This window comes from Sorex fumeus, unplaced genomic scaffold, assembly GCF_029834395.1.
Source record: "Sorex fumeus unplaced genomic scaffold, SorFum_2.1 ptg000072l, whole genome shotgun sequence".
NCBI lineage: Eukaryota > Metazoa > Chordata > Mammalia > Eulipotyphla > Soricidae > Sorex > Sorex fumeus.
The window spans coordinates 36,405,192-36,424,709 of NW_026606129.1; the positions used below are offsets into that span (position 1 = coordinate 36,405,192).

At 43.9% G+C, this 19,518-nt stretch overlaps 1 protein-coding gene across 25 annotated transcripts in view; it reads right to left on the minus strand.

Annotated features, from left to right (window-relative positions):
• Positions 1 to 19,518, minus strand: part of CLASP2 (cytoplasmic linker associated protein 2) — a 170,349-nt gene that overhangs the window by 1,832 nt on the left and 148,999 nt on the right. For all 25 annotated transcript variants that reach the window (XM_056128922.1, XM_056128923.1, XM_056128919.1 and 22 more), the window contains 6 exons: positions 18,305 to 18,458; positions 13,324 to 13,552; positions 9,038 to 9,231; positions 8,306 to 8,434; positions 5,372 to 5,578; positions 2,785 to 2,901 (listed from right to left, as the gene is read on the minus strand). In XM_056128922.1, coding sequence (XP_055984897.1) covers positions 2,785 to 2,901; positions 5,372 to 5,578; positions 8,306 to 8,434; positions 9,038 to 9,231; positions 13,324 to 13,552; positions 18,305 to 18,458 — 1,030 coding nt within the window. The remainder of the gene's footprint in view (positions 1 to 2,784; positions 2,902 to 5,371; positions 5,579 to 8,305; positions 8,435 to 9,037; positions 9,232 to 13,323; positions 13,553 to 18,304; positions 18,459 to 19,518) is intronic.

The following is a 19,518-nucleotide window of genomic DNA, read 5'->3' on the forward strand; positions in this document are numbered from 1 at the left end:
AAAGTGTAGCGGGTACAGAGCTTGCCTTGGATGTGGTCAACCTGGGTTTGATCTCTGGTACCCCGTAGTGTCCTATAAGCACCTCCAGGAGTGATTCAAAGGATACAGCCAGGAGTAAGCCCTGAGCACAGTCAGGTGTAGCCCCAGGCCCTCTGGCCCCCAATCCTGAATTACAAACACATATGTGAGTCTTAAAATAGAAGATTTTAGATTGAGGAATTATAATGCTCAGGTCATTATTGATTATAATTATAGATAATACAGCAGGGAGGACATTTACCATGCACATGACCAATCTCAGTAGTTCAATCCCTGGCACCATGTGTGGTTCCCCACACCATGAGAAATGAATCCCAACTTCAAAGTCAAAGTAAGTCTTTTTTTTTTTTTTGCTTTTTGAGTCACACACAGCGATGCACAGGGGTTACTCCTGGCTCATACACTCAGCAATTACTCCTGGTGGTGCTCGGGGGACCATATGGGATGCTGGGAATCAAACCCGGGTCAGCCGCGTGCAAGGCAAATGCCCTACCCGCTATGCTATCGCTCCAGTCCGCCAAAGTAAGTCTTGAGCAACACCAGGTGTGGCTCCAATTTTTAAAAAAGTTGTGATAATATATAAAACTTAAAATGAATGCAAAAAAAAGAGAAGTCAAGGTGCTGGAGAGATAGCATAGTGGGTAAAATGTTTGCCTTGCACACAGTGGACCTCAGTTTAATCCCTGACACCCCATATGGTCCCCCCGAGCACCACCAGGAGCAATCCTTGAGCACAGAGCCAGGAGTAAGACCTGAGCACTGTTGAGTGTGGCCTAACAATCAAAACCAAAACAGAGTAAAAAAAATGTCAAGGAAGGCCAGACGGATACTAAAGCAAGGTATGGTGCTTGCCTTACACGCGGCCAACTTGGGGTTGATTCCCAGCACTCCATACGGTCCCTGAGCCCACCTGGAGTGTTCCCTGAATGCAGAGTCAGGAGTAAGCCCTGTGCATCACTGGATGTGGCCCCAAAACAAAAACACAACAAAAAGTCAATTTATTAGAGAAATAGTATAGTGGATAGGCTATACTAGTAGGTATTGATAGAATACCTGCTTGCCTGCCTTGTACATGCTGAACCCAGTTCGATCCCCAGCTACTCTTGAGACCTGCCAGGAGTGATCCCTGAACACAGTCAGGAGTAAGCCCAGAGCACAGCTGGATAAGGCCACAAAGCATAATAAATTAAAAAAAAAATCACACACACCCACACACTAACTTCTTGATACTTTTCTTTTTGGTTTGTTAGTGGTCCACACTCAGCACTGCATGGGGGCTGTTCCTGGCTTTCTGTCAGGCCTGGGTACGCAGGGGACAACGCAGTGTTGAGGTTTGAACTCAGAGCTCTGGCATATAAAGCATATATTCCAGCTTTTTGACCCACCTCCCCAGCTCAGATTCATTTTATATTCACAGAATTTAAAGAGGTAGAACTTGGGAAACAGAAACAGAACATATAATCACTATACCTTTGGGCCCAGGGGAGAGGAAGAAGCAGGAGGCCAGGGAGGCATGTAGGCATGTAGGTTTCAGGAACTAAAATCCTAGACACTACGCCAATATCCCGCTAATCAGAGTCATTTGGAGTTTTCCATGTTATAATGCAATCTTTACTAAAAGAGGTCACTTTTTAAGACATCTCTAATTAATGCTTATACAATTTTGTGTTCTTGACCAATGGGGCCTTCAGTTCAAGATGCCAGCCTGTACTTGGGGGTCTGTAGGTCATGTGTGGCAGTGTTCAGAGGCTGCCAGGGCTGCATATGATGCCCTGGGGACCTTATAATGTGCCAGGATTGAACAAAGGTTGGCTCATGTGAGGAAATTGCTTTAACCCCTGTACTATCTCTCCATCAGTTCTACTCTATTGAATATCACTTACTTTCTCACTCAACTAATGTCTTCACATGCAACATTACTACTGGTGGCCTTGTATTCTCATAAAATGAAAGTTTTATTTATTTTTTTGATTTTTTAATTCTTCAGACAACTGGATTATTAAGATCAACAAACTTATTATGAAAGTTGGAATATTTTTTCCTGTGAAAAATAAGTTTATTGTTCAAAGTTTGTTTTTTTACACTGTCTTTGAATTTGGCCCCCCAAAACTCCCCCCACCCCGCCCCAACTCCCACAACACACACCCAGACACCTGGTTGTACTCAGAGCTTTAACCTTGACTCTGTTCTTGGGGATCACTCCTGGCAGGGCTTGGGAGACCATAAGTGGTGCTAGGGATTGAACCCAGTCTGGCTATGTGCAAGGCAAGTACCCTGCTCACAATACCATCTCTCTAGCCTCTGATCCAAAAATTTTAGCAGGTGTCCAGAGGATTCACATGTTCACTATTTCTTTGGCAGTAGGGTAAAATTTATTATATGTATTGATCCCTGGCAGTGCAGCTCAAAAACACTGCTGTATTTGGCTCTAAAACCAAAAATCAGAAAAAAGGCGGGGCAGGGGGCAGGACATGAGAAAGAAAAGAAAGAAGCCAGTTGACATTGTAACCAGAAACTGAAGGATTTCTTTCACAGAAATTTATCAATAATCCTACCAAACATTGCTACTTTTCTGAGAATTAGAAACAGCCAAAGAGCAAGGAACAGGAGAAAGGAGGTCAGGTGTCCAGGGGCTGACATAGGTCATACACCAAGCAACACATTTACACTTTAACACGCATAAAGAACTAAACTATGAAGAATGTACCATAGCCACCATCCTTAGATAAAACCAGCATGACTTACCTTACTGCCAGTTAGCTGACTGAGGTGTGGTTTGAGTTCATCACCAATTACTGCATGAACAGCCACCAGGCAGAAGACACACGCTTTCCGAACACTGCTCTCTGAATTATCATAACCCTAGAGACAAAAGCTGTTGTTAGCACCCCTGACGGATGAGAGAAAAGTCCCTTGTATATATACCACCCTGCAAAGCCCCCAGATTAACCTTCCTAAAGCATTCAAATCATTCAGTTTAAGGGAATGCAATAGCTCCTCATTCATGACCAGAAACCACACTCCTGGTAGTGAAAGTAGTCCTGTAAACCCAGCTGAACCAAGGGTTTTTTTTTTTTTAATTTTTTTTTTTTAACTTTTTGGGTCACACTGGGCCATGCACAAGGGTTAGTCCTGGCTCTGCACTCAGCAATGACTTCTGGTGGAGCTCAGGGGACCATATGGGATGCTAGGGATCGAAGCCAGGTTGGCTGTGTGCAAGGCAAATGCCCTCTCTACTATTGCTCCGGTCCCTTAACCAAGTTTGACATCTGACCCATCCCTACCATTAATCTAAGCTATACACTCGGTAAACATTTACAGTTGTGTCTCTTTCTTTCATTCCTCTTTATTTTTTATTGGGGCTGGAGCGATAGCACAGCCAGTAGGGCGTTTGCCTTGCACGACCTGAGTTAAGATTCTTCTGCCCCTCTCAGAGAGCCCAGCAAGCTACCGAGAGTATCTCGCCCACATGGCAAAGACTGGCAAGCTCCCCATGGTGTATTTGATATGCCAAACACAGTTACAACAAGTTTCACAATGGAGACTGGGCCCGCTTGAGCAAATGGATGAACAACGGGAGGATAGTGCTATAGTGCTATTTTTTATTGATTGAGATTCTGTGATTTACAGTCTTTTTTTTTTTTTTTTTGCTTTTTGGGTCACACCCAGAAATGCACAGGGGTTACTCTTGGCTCTGCACTCAGGAATTACTCCTGGCAGTGCTCAAGGGACCATGTGGGATGCTGGGAATTGAACCCAGGTTGGCCGCATGCAAGGCAAATGTCGTACCCGCGGTGCTATCACTCCAGCCCCACAGTCATTTATTTTTTAATAATTAAGATATCTTCTGAGAAACAATATTAGGTTGCTTTTTCTCTGGGTGCCAGTGATAGAATGGAATGATGCAGGCTGCATGGCATAGCTTAAGACACACACCATACAGTGTAGCACTTTTGACTCATAACATATATGTGGTCATTACTGAATCAATGTAGAGAGAGATTTGGACCTTATTTTCAACATCCTCACAATTTATTCAGAAATATCAGGCTTGGGGCCGGAGCAATAGTACAGCAGGTAGGGCGTTTGCCTGGCATGTGGCTGACCCAGGTTCAATCCCTGGCATCCTACATGGTCCCCCAAGCACTGCCAGAAGTAATTCCTGAGTGCAGAGCCAGGAGTAACCCCTGAGCATCACTGGGTGTGACCCAAAAAGGAAAAAAAAAAAGAAAAGAAAAATCAGGCTGAGATGGGTGTCATAAATATAATGCCACAAATATCTCTGTACATCTAGATTAAATTCTTACCAGAGCATTAATATATACGCTATGTAATATTGGTAAGCCATCAAAATATTATTAACTAAACATACACAAAAGCTCACAATCACTGAAAATACCAAGCAAAGCATTTTATAAAATATCCTACTTTTATAAACTGTTTATACAAGTCTCACAATGGAAATGTTACTGGTGCCTGCTTGAGCAAATCGATGAACGGGAGGACAGTAACAGTGACGGTTTATATGGATAGATTGCATGCACTGCAACAACTACATGACAGCTATTACTATAAATTTATATTACCACTTTTTAGAGAAATCAGATAACACCTAGAGATTTTATTTTGGGACATATAAGAAGACAGTGCAAAGGATTTATCGCAGTATTTATATTAATATAAAACTGGAAATATCCATATTTCTATCAAAAGGTAAAGGGATAAGCAAATTATGATATGCAAGTGGGTTGTTATTTCACCATATGAGGAGTGTAATTCTCTCTTTTTTTTCTTTTTGGGTCACACCCGGCAATGCACAGGGGCCACTCCTGGCTCTGCACCCAGGAATTACTCCTGGCGGTGCTCAGGGGACCATATGGGATGCTGGGAATCGAACCTGGGTCGTCCACGTGCAAGGCAAACGCCCTACCTGCTGTGCTATCGCTCCAGCCCTGAGGAGTGTAATTCTAATAAATGCTAAAATATAGACAAACCCATAAAACATTACGCTAAATCAAATATATCGGCTACAAAAGGACAAATACTGTCCAATTCCCCTTTTATGAGGAACCTAAAAAAATACAACAGACAACAGAAAGTAAACCAGAGATTATCAGTAATTGGAAGATAAGAGAATGGGGAATTATTTACTAATGGGTAAATAATTGTACACTTAAAAATGGCTGGATGGTGAATTTTAAGTTTTATCGATTTTACCACACTTTCACAGAGACACAAACACACACAGAGCTGGTGATGGAGCCTTAGCTCTGCACATTCAAGACACCGAGTGCTGTCAGAACTCTCAAATAGATCACAGCTCATCACTTACCTGGATGAGGCCTGGCATAATCTCTGGCAAAAGCATGTTAAGTGTCTCCTTGGACACTCTCTCAATCACTTTTGTTTGCATTTTGATAGCTGCCAGATTAATGGGGTAGTCTGCAGTTTGGATGATCGGACAAAGCACTTTGATGCACTGCTCGGGAGTGATGGACGTGGCCAGCACTGACGCAGCCTCCTCCGCCGACCTAACCACCTGAAACAGGAAATGGAGCTGGGAAGTTCATGTGGATGTCCACGTGTGTGTGCGTGTGTGTGTGTGTGTGTGTGTATGTGTGACCACCGCAAGCAGGAAATGGAGCTGAGAAGTTCTTCGTGTCGTTGTCCAAGTGTGTATGTACCTGTTTAACTCCCTTTACTGTACTGCCTGAGAGCTGTGTAACTGGTGCCCAGGGAGGGGAACCACACTTTAATGGCTGGAGATAAAACTCGTGGCCTCACACATGCAAGGCAGGTGCTGTATCACTGAGCCACGCCTTTGGGCTCTTGGCATGTTATTCTAAGAATGTTGCCCTGTGTTCTGTTCTGGAGGCATAAACTTTATGAAATATGTCAAAGACACAGTACCCAGTATTTACTTTAGAAACACTACTACAGTAAACAAAAAGTGAGGGTGAGATAAAATAACTGGCAAAACATCTGTAACTGCTGAAGTCACAAGATGGATCCCTGGGGTTTATTAAATAATTTTACCTTATTTTTCATTCCCTTAATGTTAGCTAAAAACCATCTATTAGAATGTATTCTAGGGGCTCGAGTGATAGTATAGAGGGTAGGGCACTTGCCTTGCATGTGGCTGATGGTGTTTGATCCCTGTTATCCCAAATGGTTCCCCGAACACCATTAGGGGTAATTCCTGGGTGCAGATACAGGAATACCCCTGAACACCAACAGGTGTGACCCCCCAAAAAAAACAAAAACCAAACAAAAAACCCAAACATAATGTATTCTTGCTGTGCTGGGAAGTGGGCTGATCTTCTGACCTAATGTGAATGCACCCTCTGCACCAGTTGTGTGATCATTACTATCACCTATTATCTGGCACATGTGTCCTTCTCAAATTATTGCAAAATAGAATAAAAATAATTTCATTGAAGTGCTATCAAGGATTGGGGAGAGAGCTCAAGGGGCTACATGCTTTGCATGCATGAGGCTCCAGTTTGATCCTAGCACTACAAGGTTGCCCGAGCACTGCTAGGAGTGACCCCAGCAGACTGAGCTGGAAGACCCCTGAGCACTGTCCATGTAGACCTCAAACAAACAAATGAAGGTGAATGTAGTATTTTACCGTTTGTTCAAAATGGTTTTCTTCTATATCAAGCTCGGTGAGGATAAGATCTTGACTTTGCAATGAGGAAAAAAGAATGGTTGTAATCTGTAATTTCTAAAGATGGTTTTGGTATTTTTCATTTTTTGGGGGGGGGGCACACCTGGCAGTGGCGAGAGGTTACTCCTCGCTCTGCACTCAGTAATCATTGCTAGATGGGTTTGGGGGACCATATGGGATGCCGGGGATTGAACCTAGGTCGGCTGTGTGCAAAGCAAGCATCCTACCTGCTGTTCTATCGCTCCAGCCCCAATAACAGTTATCAATTGGGGTGGAGGATCATACCTGGCAATGCTTGGGGGTCATGACTAACTAGGTGCTTAGAACTGCTCCCCCTGGTAGTGTTCATGGAATATGGTAGAATCTCGAGGCCTACATGCAAAGCATGTAGCATCCTAGACCTCAGAGCCGTGGTTCTTAGATATGAAAAAACTTTTTCTCTTATCCTATGGGTTGTCTTCCAAGTTTTTGATAGAGCCCTTTGAAACAGAAAAATTTGAATTCTGATTATGTCATATACATTCATTTTACTGTTGATTACTTTTGCCTTTGGTTTGATCCAAGAAACTACTATCTAATGCAAGGCAACTTGGATTTACATGGGTAATTTCTTTTGAGAGTTTTATGTCTCATACTCAGTCTGGATCTATTTTGTCTCACCACACTTTTGACTTGGCTGTACAGAGATCCGTATAGTGCTCTGGTGCTTCTCTGAGAACTGCTATTTGAAGCTTCATTTCTGAATTATCTTAGAAGACTTAGAGATTTTAATAAGAATTTTTAGGATTAATCAATGCAACTGGTAGTGATGGGAATATCATGACTACTAAGAAACAAAATATATTACAAAACATTTTTTATTTTTGTTTTTGAGCTACACCTGGAGGTGGTGCACTCAGGGATCACTCCTGGCATGTTCCAGGGACCATATGGGATACCAAGGATACAACCTGTGCTGGCAATGAGCAAGGCAAAAAACACCCTACCTGCTGTACTATCTCTCTGGCCCCAAATTCACAAAACATTTTCATGAAAGCTGTCCTCACTACTTTGTGAAAAAAAAACAAAAAACAAAAAACAAAAAACATTTAATAGACATCTGGATCCTAGAGGCAACTTACCACTTTAAAATAGCAAGAATTTTGGCCAGAGATAGCACTCCCTGATGGAATGCAGTCTGTGCATGTGGGATGCCTGGTTTCATCCCAGCTCTGCAGGCTCCCAAGCACAAATTTGGGAGAGCACCACCAGATGGGGCCCCAACTCCCTCCATCCAGAAAAAAAAAACCCCAAAACAATGATTCTATTACTATTCTATTATTAATGATCCATTGTTATTTAAAAATAAACAAACAAACCATCAAGCACTCACTGGTAAATGGAAAGTGAAGATAACAAAAAGTGAAATGAGGTAACCAGGACGTCACAATCCATCTCATAGGAAAGGATCCAGGCATGTCTATCAGGCATCATCCTGGACATCAAGGGAAATGTTAACTAAGAAATTACTGGTAAGGGTACACTTAAAGCAATGCTTCTCTCTTCCACACTCTATTGAAAGTATTGAGAATAAAATGTAACTGTCAAATAGCTCACCTCCTTATGCGGATCTTTGTGTGCTTCCAATGTCTTCATGACAGTCAGTTCTGCATAGTTTTTGAATCTTGCTGGTTGGTGTCTTAGGATTTCTCTTAAAACCTTTAAAGCCAAAGCCCTGATTGTAGGCTAAGAAAAAACATTTTAATGATTTTAGTAATTTGGAGAATATTCTTTGCAGTTTTAATTTCTATAACTTAAGCATTTTAATGTTGAGGAGGAAACTGAGAAAACTACACAAATTATGTGGCACAGTCTATAATTTAGTCTTCACAATTTGAGTTGAAAAATTCGATAGATCACACTTCTTATACGTGTGTGTGGGTCTGCCATGTACAAGGCAAACGCTCTACCTATTGTAGAGCTTCGACCCCACACTTACTATGTTTTTAAGAAAGAAATGGAGAAGCAACTCTATTCTAATTATTAAAAAGAAAGCTTTACTCTGAACCACTAACTTAAATGTACTGTATAAGTATCTGCATTGGCCTTATAAAATTTCTCAGTGTCCATTCATTTTTCTCATTGTTGACTATTCGAAGTTGCTGAGGTACTTTGTTTAGAAGAAAAAGTGCTTTATTTTGAAAATGTCATGCAAAAGAGCAGTAGCAGATGACTTATCGTCTCAATTTTCAATTTTACGTGGTTGTGATCAGTGGGCAACTGAAGACAGGAAAACCAGAAAACCAGAAGATCATGTGAAAAAAATTGTTCACATATTCTGCCTCTTACCTCCTTGTCCCCAAGGGTTTCAAGCAATAAAAGTAGTATTGTTTTGAAATGTTCATCCCAAACACTGAAAGATTCTTCCTGTGTCAGTTTCATGAGTTCATAGAGGGCAATTTTTCTTTCTTCTACACGTTCATTATGATTAGACAACTCCTTCAGCAACTCCGCGACCAGGTCAGAATGGTCTAAGGAAAGATCTGTCAAAAGGCAAGGTAGCAGTTCTGTATGGGAGGTATGCAGAGGGCAACTTTATAACACTATGGCAACTTTAAAACAAGAAACATTGTAATGGTGGACATGGAAAACTGGCTGCATACAGGACTCATCAAATAAGCAAATACGTAAAAGTTAAAAGGAGGCCTGGGGCTGGAGTGATAGCATAGTGGGTAGGGCGTTTGCCTGGCGTTTGCCTTGTGTTTGCCTTCCCAGCAATCCATGTGGTCCCCCGAGCACCGCCAGGAGTAATTCCTCAGTGCAGAGCCAGGAGTAACCTCTGTGCATTGCCAGGTGTGACCAAAAAAAAAACAAAAAACAAAAAACAGCAAAAAAAAAAAAAAAAAAAAAAGGAGGCCAGAGCAATAGTACAGCAGGTAGGGCCTTTGCCTTGATGCGGCCAACCTGGTTTCAATCCCCAGCATCCCATATGGTCCTCCAAGTACCGCCAGGAGTAATTTCTAAGTGCAGATCCAGGAATAACCCGAGTACTGCTGAGTGTGACCCAAAAAGACCACCCCCCCCAAAAGTTAAAAGAAGCAAAACATCAGGAAAAAAAGGATGATCAACATGGAAAAGGAGGAAAGAATGAATCTCCTGGTACTAAGGTGGAATTGAAATCAATGTTATCAATACACAGACTGATAAACAATTCTGTGTATAATCATGGAAAAATATTCCTTAGCTCTGGTCACTGAGAGGTCTGGAAAGCAGTATGTCTATTAGCAATGCCCCAAACTTTAACATTTAGAAATCACTTTTTTTCCCCTTCTCTTCCTTCCCCAGTATTGGGAATTCAATCCAGTGTCTCACAACATGAGTACTCTACAGCTGAGCTATATCCCCAGTCAAAAGCCATTTGCTATGAAAAGAAACAAGGGTACTTGAAGAAATGGTTGCCTTTGGGACAAAAGCAGGCTCAGGACATTTTTACCTCACCATAAAAAAGAATGTAACTTGACATGACTTTGGCATGTCAAAAAGTACAAAAACCAGCCCGAGGGGCTAGAGTGATAGCACAGTTGGAAGGGTGTTTGCGTTGTACGCGGCTGACCCGGGTTCGATTCCCAGCATCCCCTGTGGTCCCCTGAGCACCACCAGGAGTGATTCCTGAGTGCAGAGCCAGGAGTAACCCCTGTGCACTGTGTTACCCAAAAAGCAAAACAAAAACAAAACAAAACAAAACAAACTAGCCTCTATAGGATCCTGCTGCTCGTATCAAGGGAAATTTGAGCATCAGAATAAACAGAAGACATAGAGGCTAGAGAGAGGTAATAGTCTTGCACGTGGCCAATCCCTGGCACCATACAGTTCCATGAGCCTTGCCAGGAGAGATCCTGAGCACAGAGCCAGGAGTAAACCCTGAACAATACTGAGTAGGGCTCAATAAAACAAAAACAAACCTTAAACCTTTTGTGCCGATGATGAAATTAGTATACTAGTTACACTGGACAAGTATTCTGAGCTGGTAATTTTATACTCCAATTCACATATCCTTTGAGCAATTCTATCATTATATGTGTAGAAAATTTTATGGATAAATGTTTGCTAACAGCAATTTAGGGGAAATAAAGGAAAACTAGAAACTACCTAAATACAGAATCATAAGCAGTACTACAAGTTCATCTACATATATTATTGTATATTACAGGAATCTTTTGTTGTTGTTTTTGTTTGTTTTGAGGCCACACCTGGCGATGCTCAGGGGTTACTCCTGGCTTTGCACTCAGGAATTGTTCCTGATGGTGTACAGGGAACCTATGGAATTCCAGGGATAAAACTCAGGTTAGCCACATCCTGGGTTCGGGTCACATATTTTCCACTGTATTGTTGCTCTGACCCCTATAAATGACATGGCTCTTTAATAAAAAGTGAAGCTTTCAATTTATAGAAGAAAATGCAATTCCTTGTTGAAACTAAAACATGTGTTAGAATCAGAGAGATATAAAGGGTAGGGTGCTCGCCTTGCATGTGACAGACCAGGTTCAGTCGCCGGCATCCCATATGGTCCTCCAGGAGTAATTTCTATGTGTAGAGACAGAAGTAATCCCTGAGTATCGCTGGGTGTGACCCAAACCTGCTCACACCACTCCAGGCCCTCCCTAAAAGACCTAAAATATTTGTAATGTTTTTGTTCTTTACAATTCTTTTGGTTGAAGTATAATAGATTTTATTTGGGAGTTTTGAGGGAGGGGTGAGAGAATGAGAGACTGCGAGAGAGAACACAGGCATCTCCAGGTGGAGGAGGGGGGAGAAAGGGTGAAAAGGAGGGGATAGATAGAAAGGGGGAGAGAGAGAGAGAGAGAGAGAGAGAGAGAGAGAGAGAGAGAGAGAGAAGAGAGGAGAGAGAGGAGAGAGAGGAGAGAGAGGAGAGAGAGGAGAGAGAAAGACAGAGAAGGAAAGAGGGGCGAGAAAGGAGAGAGGGAGAGGTGGGAAAAGAAAGAGGGGGATAGAGATGGGGAGGGGGGAGAGAGCTGGGAGAGAGGGGAAGAGAGCGGGGAGAGAGGGAGGAGGGAGGGATGGGGCAGAGGGGGGCAGAGGGAAAGGGGGAGAGAGAAAGGGAGAGAGAGAGTGAGCAAGTGAGCAAATGAGGACTTCTCCAGAGTGGAGAGGAAGTCCCAGTACACATCCCAGATTTAGACATGAAAGTATGACAGTGCACATCTCAACAGAGATGTGTGTGGGTGACACACATACTTGGGTACCACATGTGCTTGAGAGCATGGCACAGGTGGCACATGGGCTCAGGCAGTATGTATGTCCTACAGTTTTTTTTTATACCTCTTGAACATTTTTTTCTTTTGAGGTTTTGGGCCACACCCAGCAGTGCTCAAGGCACCATATGGATGCCAGAGACTGAATGAAGGTTGGCAGTGTGCAAGACAAGTGCCCTACCTGCTGTACTATGCCACCAAGCCCTCTTATTTGAACTTTATTGTGATAAGAGGAATAGGAACGATATCTCCATCCTCTTTTAGAGGCAACACGTGATTCTCAGGAAGATAAACCAACGAGGCAGACTATGCAGCTGAGAAAAATGATAGGCTTACATCTGAGACGATTCCTAATCCAAATGGCAGTGTTCCCCTATATCCATTCAATAAATATTTATTTTTGAAAGTTTTTTTTTTTTTGCTTTTTGGGTTACACCTGGCAATGCACAGGGGTTACTTCTTGCTTTGCACTCAGGAGTCACTCCTGGCGGTGCTCAGGGGGCCATATGGGATGCTGGGAATCGAACGGGTTGGCCACATACCCTACCTCTGTGCTATTGCTCCAGCCCCTTATTTTTAAAGGGTCTTAAAAAATTATTTTTTTACTTAGTTTTGATTCTGGGATCACACTTAGCAGTGCTCAGAGCTTGTCCTGGCTCTGCAGTCAGGAGACCTCATGGAAGACTGAGGTTGAATCTGGGTGAACTGCATGCAAGGCAAATGCCCTATCCACTGTACTATCATCCAGCCACTTCAGTACATCTTTTTTTTTTTTTTTCTTTTTGGGTCACACTCAGCAATGCTCAGGGGTTACTGCTGGCTCATGCACTCAGGAATTACTCCTGGTGGTGCTCAGGGAACCATATGGGATGCTGGGATTCGAACCCAGGTTGGCCGCGTGCAAGGCAAATGCCCTACCCGCTGTGCTATCGCTCCAGCCCCCTCAATACATCTTTAAAGTTTGTTTATGACTTCATACTTAAAAAAGTACATTTACAAAGAATGGCACATCTTCAAAGAGCAGTATCACTATGACATAAAAATGAATGACTGAATGCACAGTACTTAAGAGATAATCCAAAGTTTATAAGTTATCAGTGGTTTTAGCTGTTTCTGGGACTTCATTAAGTTTTTCTAGATTTCAAGCATGAGCTCAGGAGGAGTATCCTATTTCTCAGTTTAGAGAAGAAAATTTATCAAATGACTAGACAACAGATGGAACACCCTGAAGTCGAAAATAAATTATTCTCATCCCAAGTAGCTTTCCGTTTAGGGAGTAAGAGTAACAGGACATAATACTTGAGTTTGGTTGATTGCCAGTCCTCCAAAACACAGGCAGTAGCAGGAGGACCCAAAACATACCATCAGGAAACTGGTCCGCATCATCATCAAACATGGCTTCTTTGAGGGCAGATTTATTGAAGGGGCTGATGCCGTCTGAATAGTTGTACGGATTATAATCTCGAGAGCGTGGGGAGGAGTGAGCAGGCATTGAATGGAGCAATGAAGCTTTATTATCAAGAGCTGTCTGGCTTGAGTCAGTAGAATCACCTCCTGCGCGTGGGTCAGGCATCCCAGGACCGCCACACATCTAATATGGGAAGAGTGGAGAGATAAATTCATTAAAAACAATCGCTTCAAAAACTATTATTTTTATTGTTTTTGTTTTTTTCTTTTTGGGTCACATCCAGCGATGCACAGAGGTTACTCCTGTCTCTGCACTCAGGAATTACTCCTGGCGGTGCTCGGGGGACCATATGGGAACTGAACCTGGGTTGGCCGCGTGCAAGACAAACACCCTACCCGCTGTGCTATTGCTCTAGCACCTCGCTTCAAAATTTTAAACAGAGGTTTTCCTATTGACTAAAAGCTATTTAAGAAAAGGTAACAAAAACCAGCTTAAAAATTAATAGCAATCAACAGGAAAAATGAAGACATTCAAAATGCCGAAGCTTGGAGAGGCAAAGAAGACACAGGTAGGGCTGGAGAGAGAGCACAAAGGGTGAGCACGCAGGAACACCGCTCTCCCCCCAGCACTGCAGGGGGCAGCCCTGGTGGCCCTCAGCACCACTGGGTCTGAGCAGCAACACATTCTTGGGCCAAGTACTGCAAGGCCCCAACAGTCCATAGTGGTCCTTGGGTACCACTAAAGAGCACCCCCCACCCTAGAGAAAGCACAGTGCTAAGGGCAGATAGGGAGCATCAAAGCACACTGTTCTAATGCTTCTGACAGATCCCGTGACAATGACTTGAACAAATGATATACACATGGTGTGATTAGCTACCATGTCTGTGCGCCAGTGAATAAAACCGAAGGATTTTCATTAGCAACAGAGAACTAAAGGCTACCGGATTGCATTCTTCTTTTTTTTTTTACTTTTTGGGTCACATCAGGCGATGCACAGGGGTCACTCCTGGCTCTGCACTCAGGAATTAATTATCCCTGGCGGTGCTCAGAGGACCATATGGGATGCTGGGAATTGAACTTGGGTCGGCCACGTGTAAGGCAAACGCCCTACCTGCTGTGCTATCACTCCAGCACCGGGACTGCATTCTTTTTTTAAAAATTTTATTTATTAAATCACCGTGAGAGCAGTTACAAAGCTTTAGGGTCTACTTCTCGGTCATACAATGAAACACCCGTACCTTCACCAGTGCCCATTCTCCACCACCAAAACCCCCAATATACCCCCATTCTACACCCTTCCCCTACCTGTGGGGCAGATGATTTCCACATTGCTCTCTCTCTCTACTTTGATCACATTCAATATTTCGACACCAGACCCACCATTATTATTTGAGATTTTACCCCAACACTCAGATTTGCTGAAAAGGCAACAGTAGACAATTTGTGTTCTATTGCTGGTTATGAATAACATATGGATGTCGCGTGGCTGCAGTAGGGCCATGTGATTTTGAAATTCCGAAATTTTAACACTTAAATCTGGAGGGATTTCTGCCAAAAGCCACTGGGTTTCGAGGTTTGCTCCTGAGTCTCTGGGACCATGGCCGTTGAGCAGCTTGATCAGGAGCCAGAGAGGCCATTCATGGGCGATGACTTGGGGTCTCGTTGGGATGGGGAGACCAGGACCGGCTCCACCCCATCCCGTGAGGCCCAACAAGTTTCGTCACTGCGGGACCAGACCTGACTGTCCAATGGCCTCTGGGGGATGATGGCCACCGAGCCGCCAAGGGGGAGCAGGCAGAGGGACAACACCCTTTCCCCCCTGGGGCCGCCCGGCAACAGTAACCTACTGCGGGGTCTGGACGCATTTCTGCCAAAAGCCACTGGGTTTCGAGATTTGTTTCTAAATCTCTGGGATCACGGCTGTTAAGTAGCTTGATCAGGAGCCAGAGAGGCCCTTCATAGACAATGACTTGGGGTCTCGTTGGGATGGGGAGGACAGGACAGGCTCCACCCCTATCCTGTGAGGCCCTGCGTGTCTCCCAGGCTTCCCGGGAAAGGGGCTGGGGCGAGACAGGAGGCAGGGAAGTCCAGCAGGAAAGGATGAGGGTTTTCGTAAGCTGTTTCCCACCACGGTGGGGTCGAGAAACCTTCCAAAGCTCGTGCTTGGTGTCTAATGAAGCAACGGCAAGGGATTCGAGGGACGCAAATACTTTATTCAGGTAAGACAACAAATAGCCATGCCAGTACTGAGCCAGAAACAGCCTGGCCTTGGTTTCACAGCACATCCAGTCGACACCCAGGGCACTGTTTGGTTCTCATAGAGTTAAGAAATTAAAAGAAAATTCTTGAAAGCCCCCCCCCCCCAATCTCCCTTTTCCCTTCCTACTTCCCTGACCCCTACTCCAGTGCTCCCTGTATCCTCACCGCTGGGGGAGTGCAGCCAGCCAGGGGCTGGGATTAGATGTCACCTCTTCCAACACATACATACAAAGAACAAGGTCAAGTACTCAAATAGCTGTTCCACACATACAGCACATGGTCATGTACAATCAGTTTTCTTGCTAACTTAGCCAGCTTTTAGTGAATTACTACCACGGCCCACAGATTAATTTTGTTATAAATTTTCAAATAAATATTTCTATGGGGGAGTGGAATAATGTACCTCTCATTACAAACCACCAATTTACAAACATCTACAGCAAGCTCTTCCAAGGGAAGCGAAACAACTGCTTCTCGTGGTCAGCTTGGAGTTCAGACTGTTTCAAAGGCTTGTTCCCACATTCTTTTTTTCTTTTCTTTTCTTTTTTTGCTTTTTGGGTCACACCCAGCGATGCTCAGGGGTTACTCCTGGCTCTGCACTCAGGAATTACTCCTGACAGTGCTTGGGGGACCATACGGAATGCTGGGAATCGAATCTGGGTCGGCCGCGTGCAAGGCAAACGCCCCACCTGCTGTGTTATCACTCCAGCTCCTTGTTCCCACATTCTTGATAAGGAATTGCATCTATCCTGAGACCCAATCATGGTTCTTGAATGAGCGCTAGGAGAAAGGATTTTGTGTGAGAGAAGAAATAAGGAAAATTGTGAGTTCTGATCTTTCCCGACCTTAGTAGCTATGCATTTACCGACGTCCTGCCAAGTAGGGGATCTTACACCCTGACACTGTCTTATTCCATCGCAGAGCGATGACTGCCTCTGAAACAACAGCAAACAGTGCTACCACATTACACAAAGTCACTGCCGGCTGCTGCTGACGTGCCAAGGTCCAAGCCAGTGTGGCATGTCAAACGTTTTAGTCTTAGCAGCCATTAGGAATTGTTGGGAGATGAGAACTGCCAACTGAAACTAAACAAAGGCTTCCGTGCTCTCAGAACCAGGCCAGGGTCGCTGCGCCTGCCTTCTGCATCGAAGGTCTCACTCAGGTCAGGTGAGAGGCTAATGACAGAGGCCAGGAGCAGGGAGACCCTTGCAGACCGGAGTCGGGGTCAGTCCCATGTCTGACACTGAGGCACAGCAGCACACTCATGCCTGCCCACAGTGGGGCGAGAGAAGGATACAACCGGTCATATGCTGACATGAGCCTGCCGACAAGTGCCTGTACCCTGGCACAATGCTCCAACTCGGAATCTGCAGCTCACACCCGAGGCCTGTGTCACCAACTGAAAGCGCCTGGAGCTGGCTATCTTGGGCTGGAGCGCAGCACCCCCCCCCTCCGCCCCCCCGCCCCGTGTGGGGGTTTGCACAAGACTGTCTTCACACTGATAAAATGAGCCACGAAAATGCAGAATCACCGCACAAAACAAAGCCGAGCTGGGCTTATTTCAATAGAAAGCACACACATGATTTGTCCATATTTTAACTATTCTATAAATATTTGATGTTTACACCAAAAAAAAAAAAAAAAAAAAGGAATTATGAGTTCTGATGAGGGAGGGCCCTGGGGTTACCTGGAGGAAGAATGTTTCAGCAGAGGGTGTGGAACAGCCAAGACAGAGGCTCTGAGGCTAGAGCAAGTCTAGTTTTGTTCACAGGAGAGCAGAGGCCTGTGTGGCCAGAGCAGAATGAAGAGGACTAAGTAGTGTAAGCTGAGTCCAGAGAGAAAAGTGGGGAAAGGTCTATTAGGTAGACTTTTTTTTTTTTTTTAATTCTGAACGGGAACTTTTTTGGAGTTTATTAGCCGGCTGGAGTGACAGCATAGCGGGATCTTATGGGGTGCTGGGGCTCAAACCTAATGCTTGCTCACGTACAAAGCAAGCACCCTGCCTGCTGTACTACAACTCCAGCCCCAGGCTCTGCTGCTGTGTAAACAGAGAAACCAGAGCCAAGAGGAAGTGGTGGGACTGCTTGACTGCTTGTTTCTAGAAAAGTCTTAAGACAATGTGGTAACTCCTCTTTGCATAACTGACAGACGTAACAAAGTGAGTATTGTATTAATAAATAGGCATGTGGAGGAAGATGGACTGTGGGATGATGACTGGTACTTACTCTTTATTTACTTAACGAAGGCAGATTTTTCTGGGGGGCACTTTATTTTCATATGGTCCTATGATCCAGGAGTGATCTCTGAACACAGAGCTGGGAATTCCTGGTCCTAGTTTTGTCTCTCTTTTTTTGGGGGGGGGGGGGGGGGGTTGTTGTTTTGGAGCCACGCCTAGTGATGCTCAGGGGTTGATTAATACGGGGTACTGGGGATGGAACCCCAGTTGGCTACATGGAGGTAAGTGCCCTACCCACTCCAGTGCCCCTGTTCTGTTTTTAAAATTTGCTTTGTATCAGTTTCAATTTTTTTTTTCCTCCCTTCTGCTTACCCAGCAGTGCTCAGGGATGTAGCTCAAGTTAGAGAACGTGCCTCACATTTAAGGCCATGGACTTGATCTCTGACTTTGAAACAGTCTTAATCAAAGAGTCTGCAATGTAATATTATTCAAATACTCACCGAATCACCATCATCTTTTTTAGAATCCCTTTTCAATGGCTCATTCATATCTTCTTGACTACGGAAGCTGAAATTCTGAATTGCTTCAGTAACACCTCTAAGAGAACTATAAATATCTTCAGAGTTCATGTTTTCTGTGTCATAATCAAATGCACTATGAAAAAGACAACATCTAATTTTATTTATGTGTGGTTTTAAAATACAAACATATTTGAGGGGATTATGCAGAATTTATAGGAAGGAAGAATAAGTGAATACACATTCCCCCCAGAGCATAATTAATTAGCAAAACAAAACTGGCAGGTTATGAAGTCCACATCCGTTTCGTACTTGTTCTCCTTGCTGTTATGACTCCAGAATGCACAACCCTTAGCCATTGGTTTGTCTTTTGACATTCAAAAATGCTCTGACAAACCAATGGTCAGCACACTACGACCTCTGAAAATTTAGAATGTTTTCTACACTTTTAATTGGCTCACACATAACAATTACATAAAATGCAAACGCTCATAAGTGTACCTAAATAAAACTGTACTGCAACACAGCAATGCTCATTAATTTAGCTATTTATCATCTATGGCTATTTTCACATTCTGACGGCAGCATTAAGCAGAAGTGACAAGGCCTGGAAAGCCTAAAATATTTAGCATTAAGCTCTGAACAGAAGGTTTGTTAATATCTGTAACTTAACTCACAGTAATCATATTGTCTGCAGACATCAATGTATAGGGCGAATTTATAAGCCAGAGAATTTGTAACACTGAATATAAATATTATTATTGTATGATTCTATTATCAAACTCTCTGAGACTAGAATTGAGCTCTGAAAATTCTCACACATGCAGGACATGAAAGAGAGTGGCTGAGCTGGTCTCTGGAGAGGCCCAGAATCCCAGCGGCAGGTGATTCTCCTTCCAGCTCTGTTCCTTGCAGGCTACTGCCTGTGAAATCACTCCCCCCCCCCCGGGGTTACTGAAGTTTTCCTTGTGACATCTGCCCATTAATGTGGCGGAAGTCCGAGAAGCAAGGAACTTTGCACTTGTGCTGGAGCATTTTTCTGGCAGTCTTTCAGCAGACTCCTGAAGGGCCTCACCTTGTGTGTTTGCAGGCTTTCCATGACACAGCAGTTTCCCAGCCAGCTACTCTACCTCCCCTAAACCTGCTCTTGGCCGCTGCAGCTGGAAGCTCCCTTACAGCGTCTAATGATCCCCCAG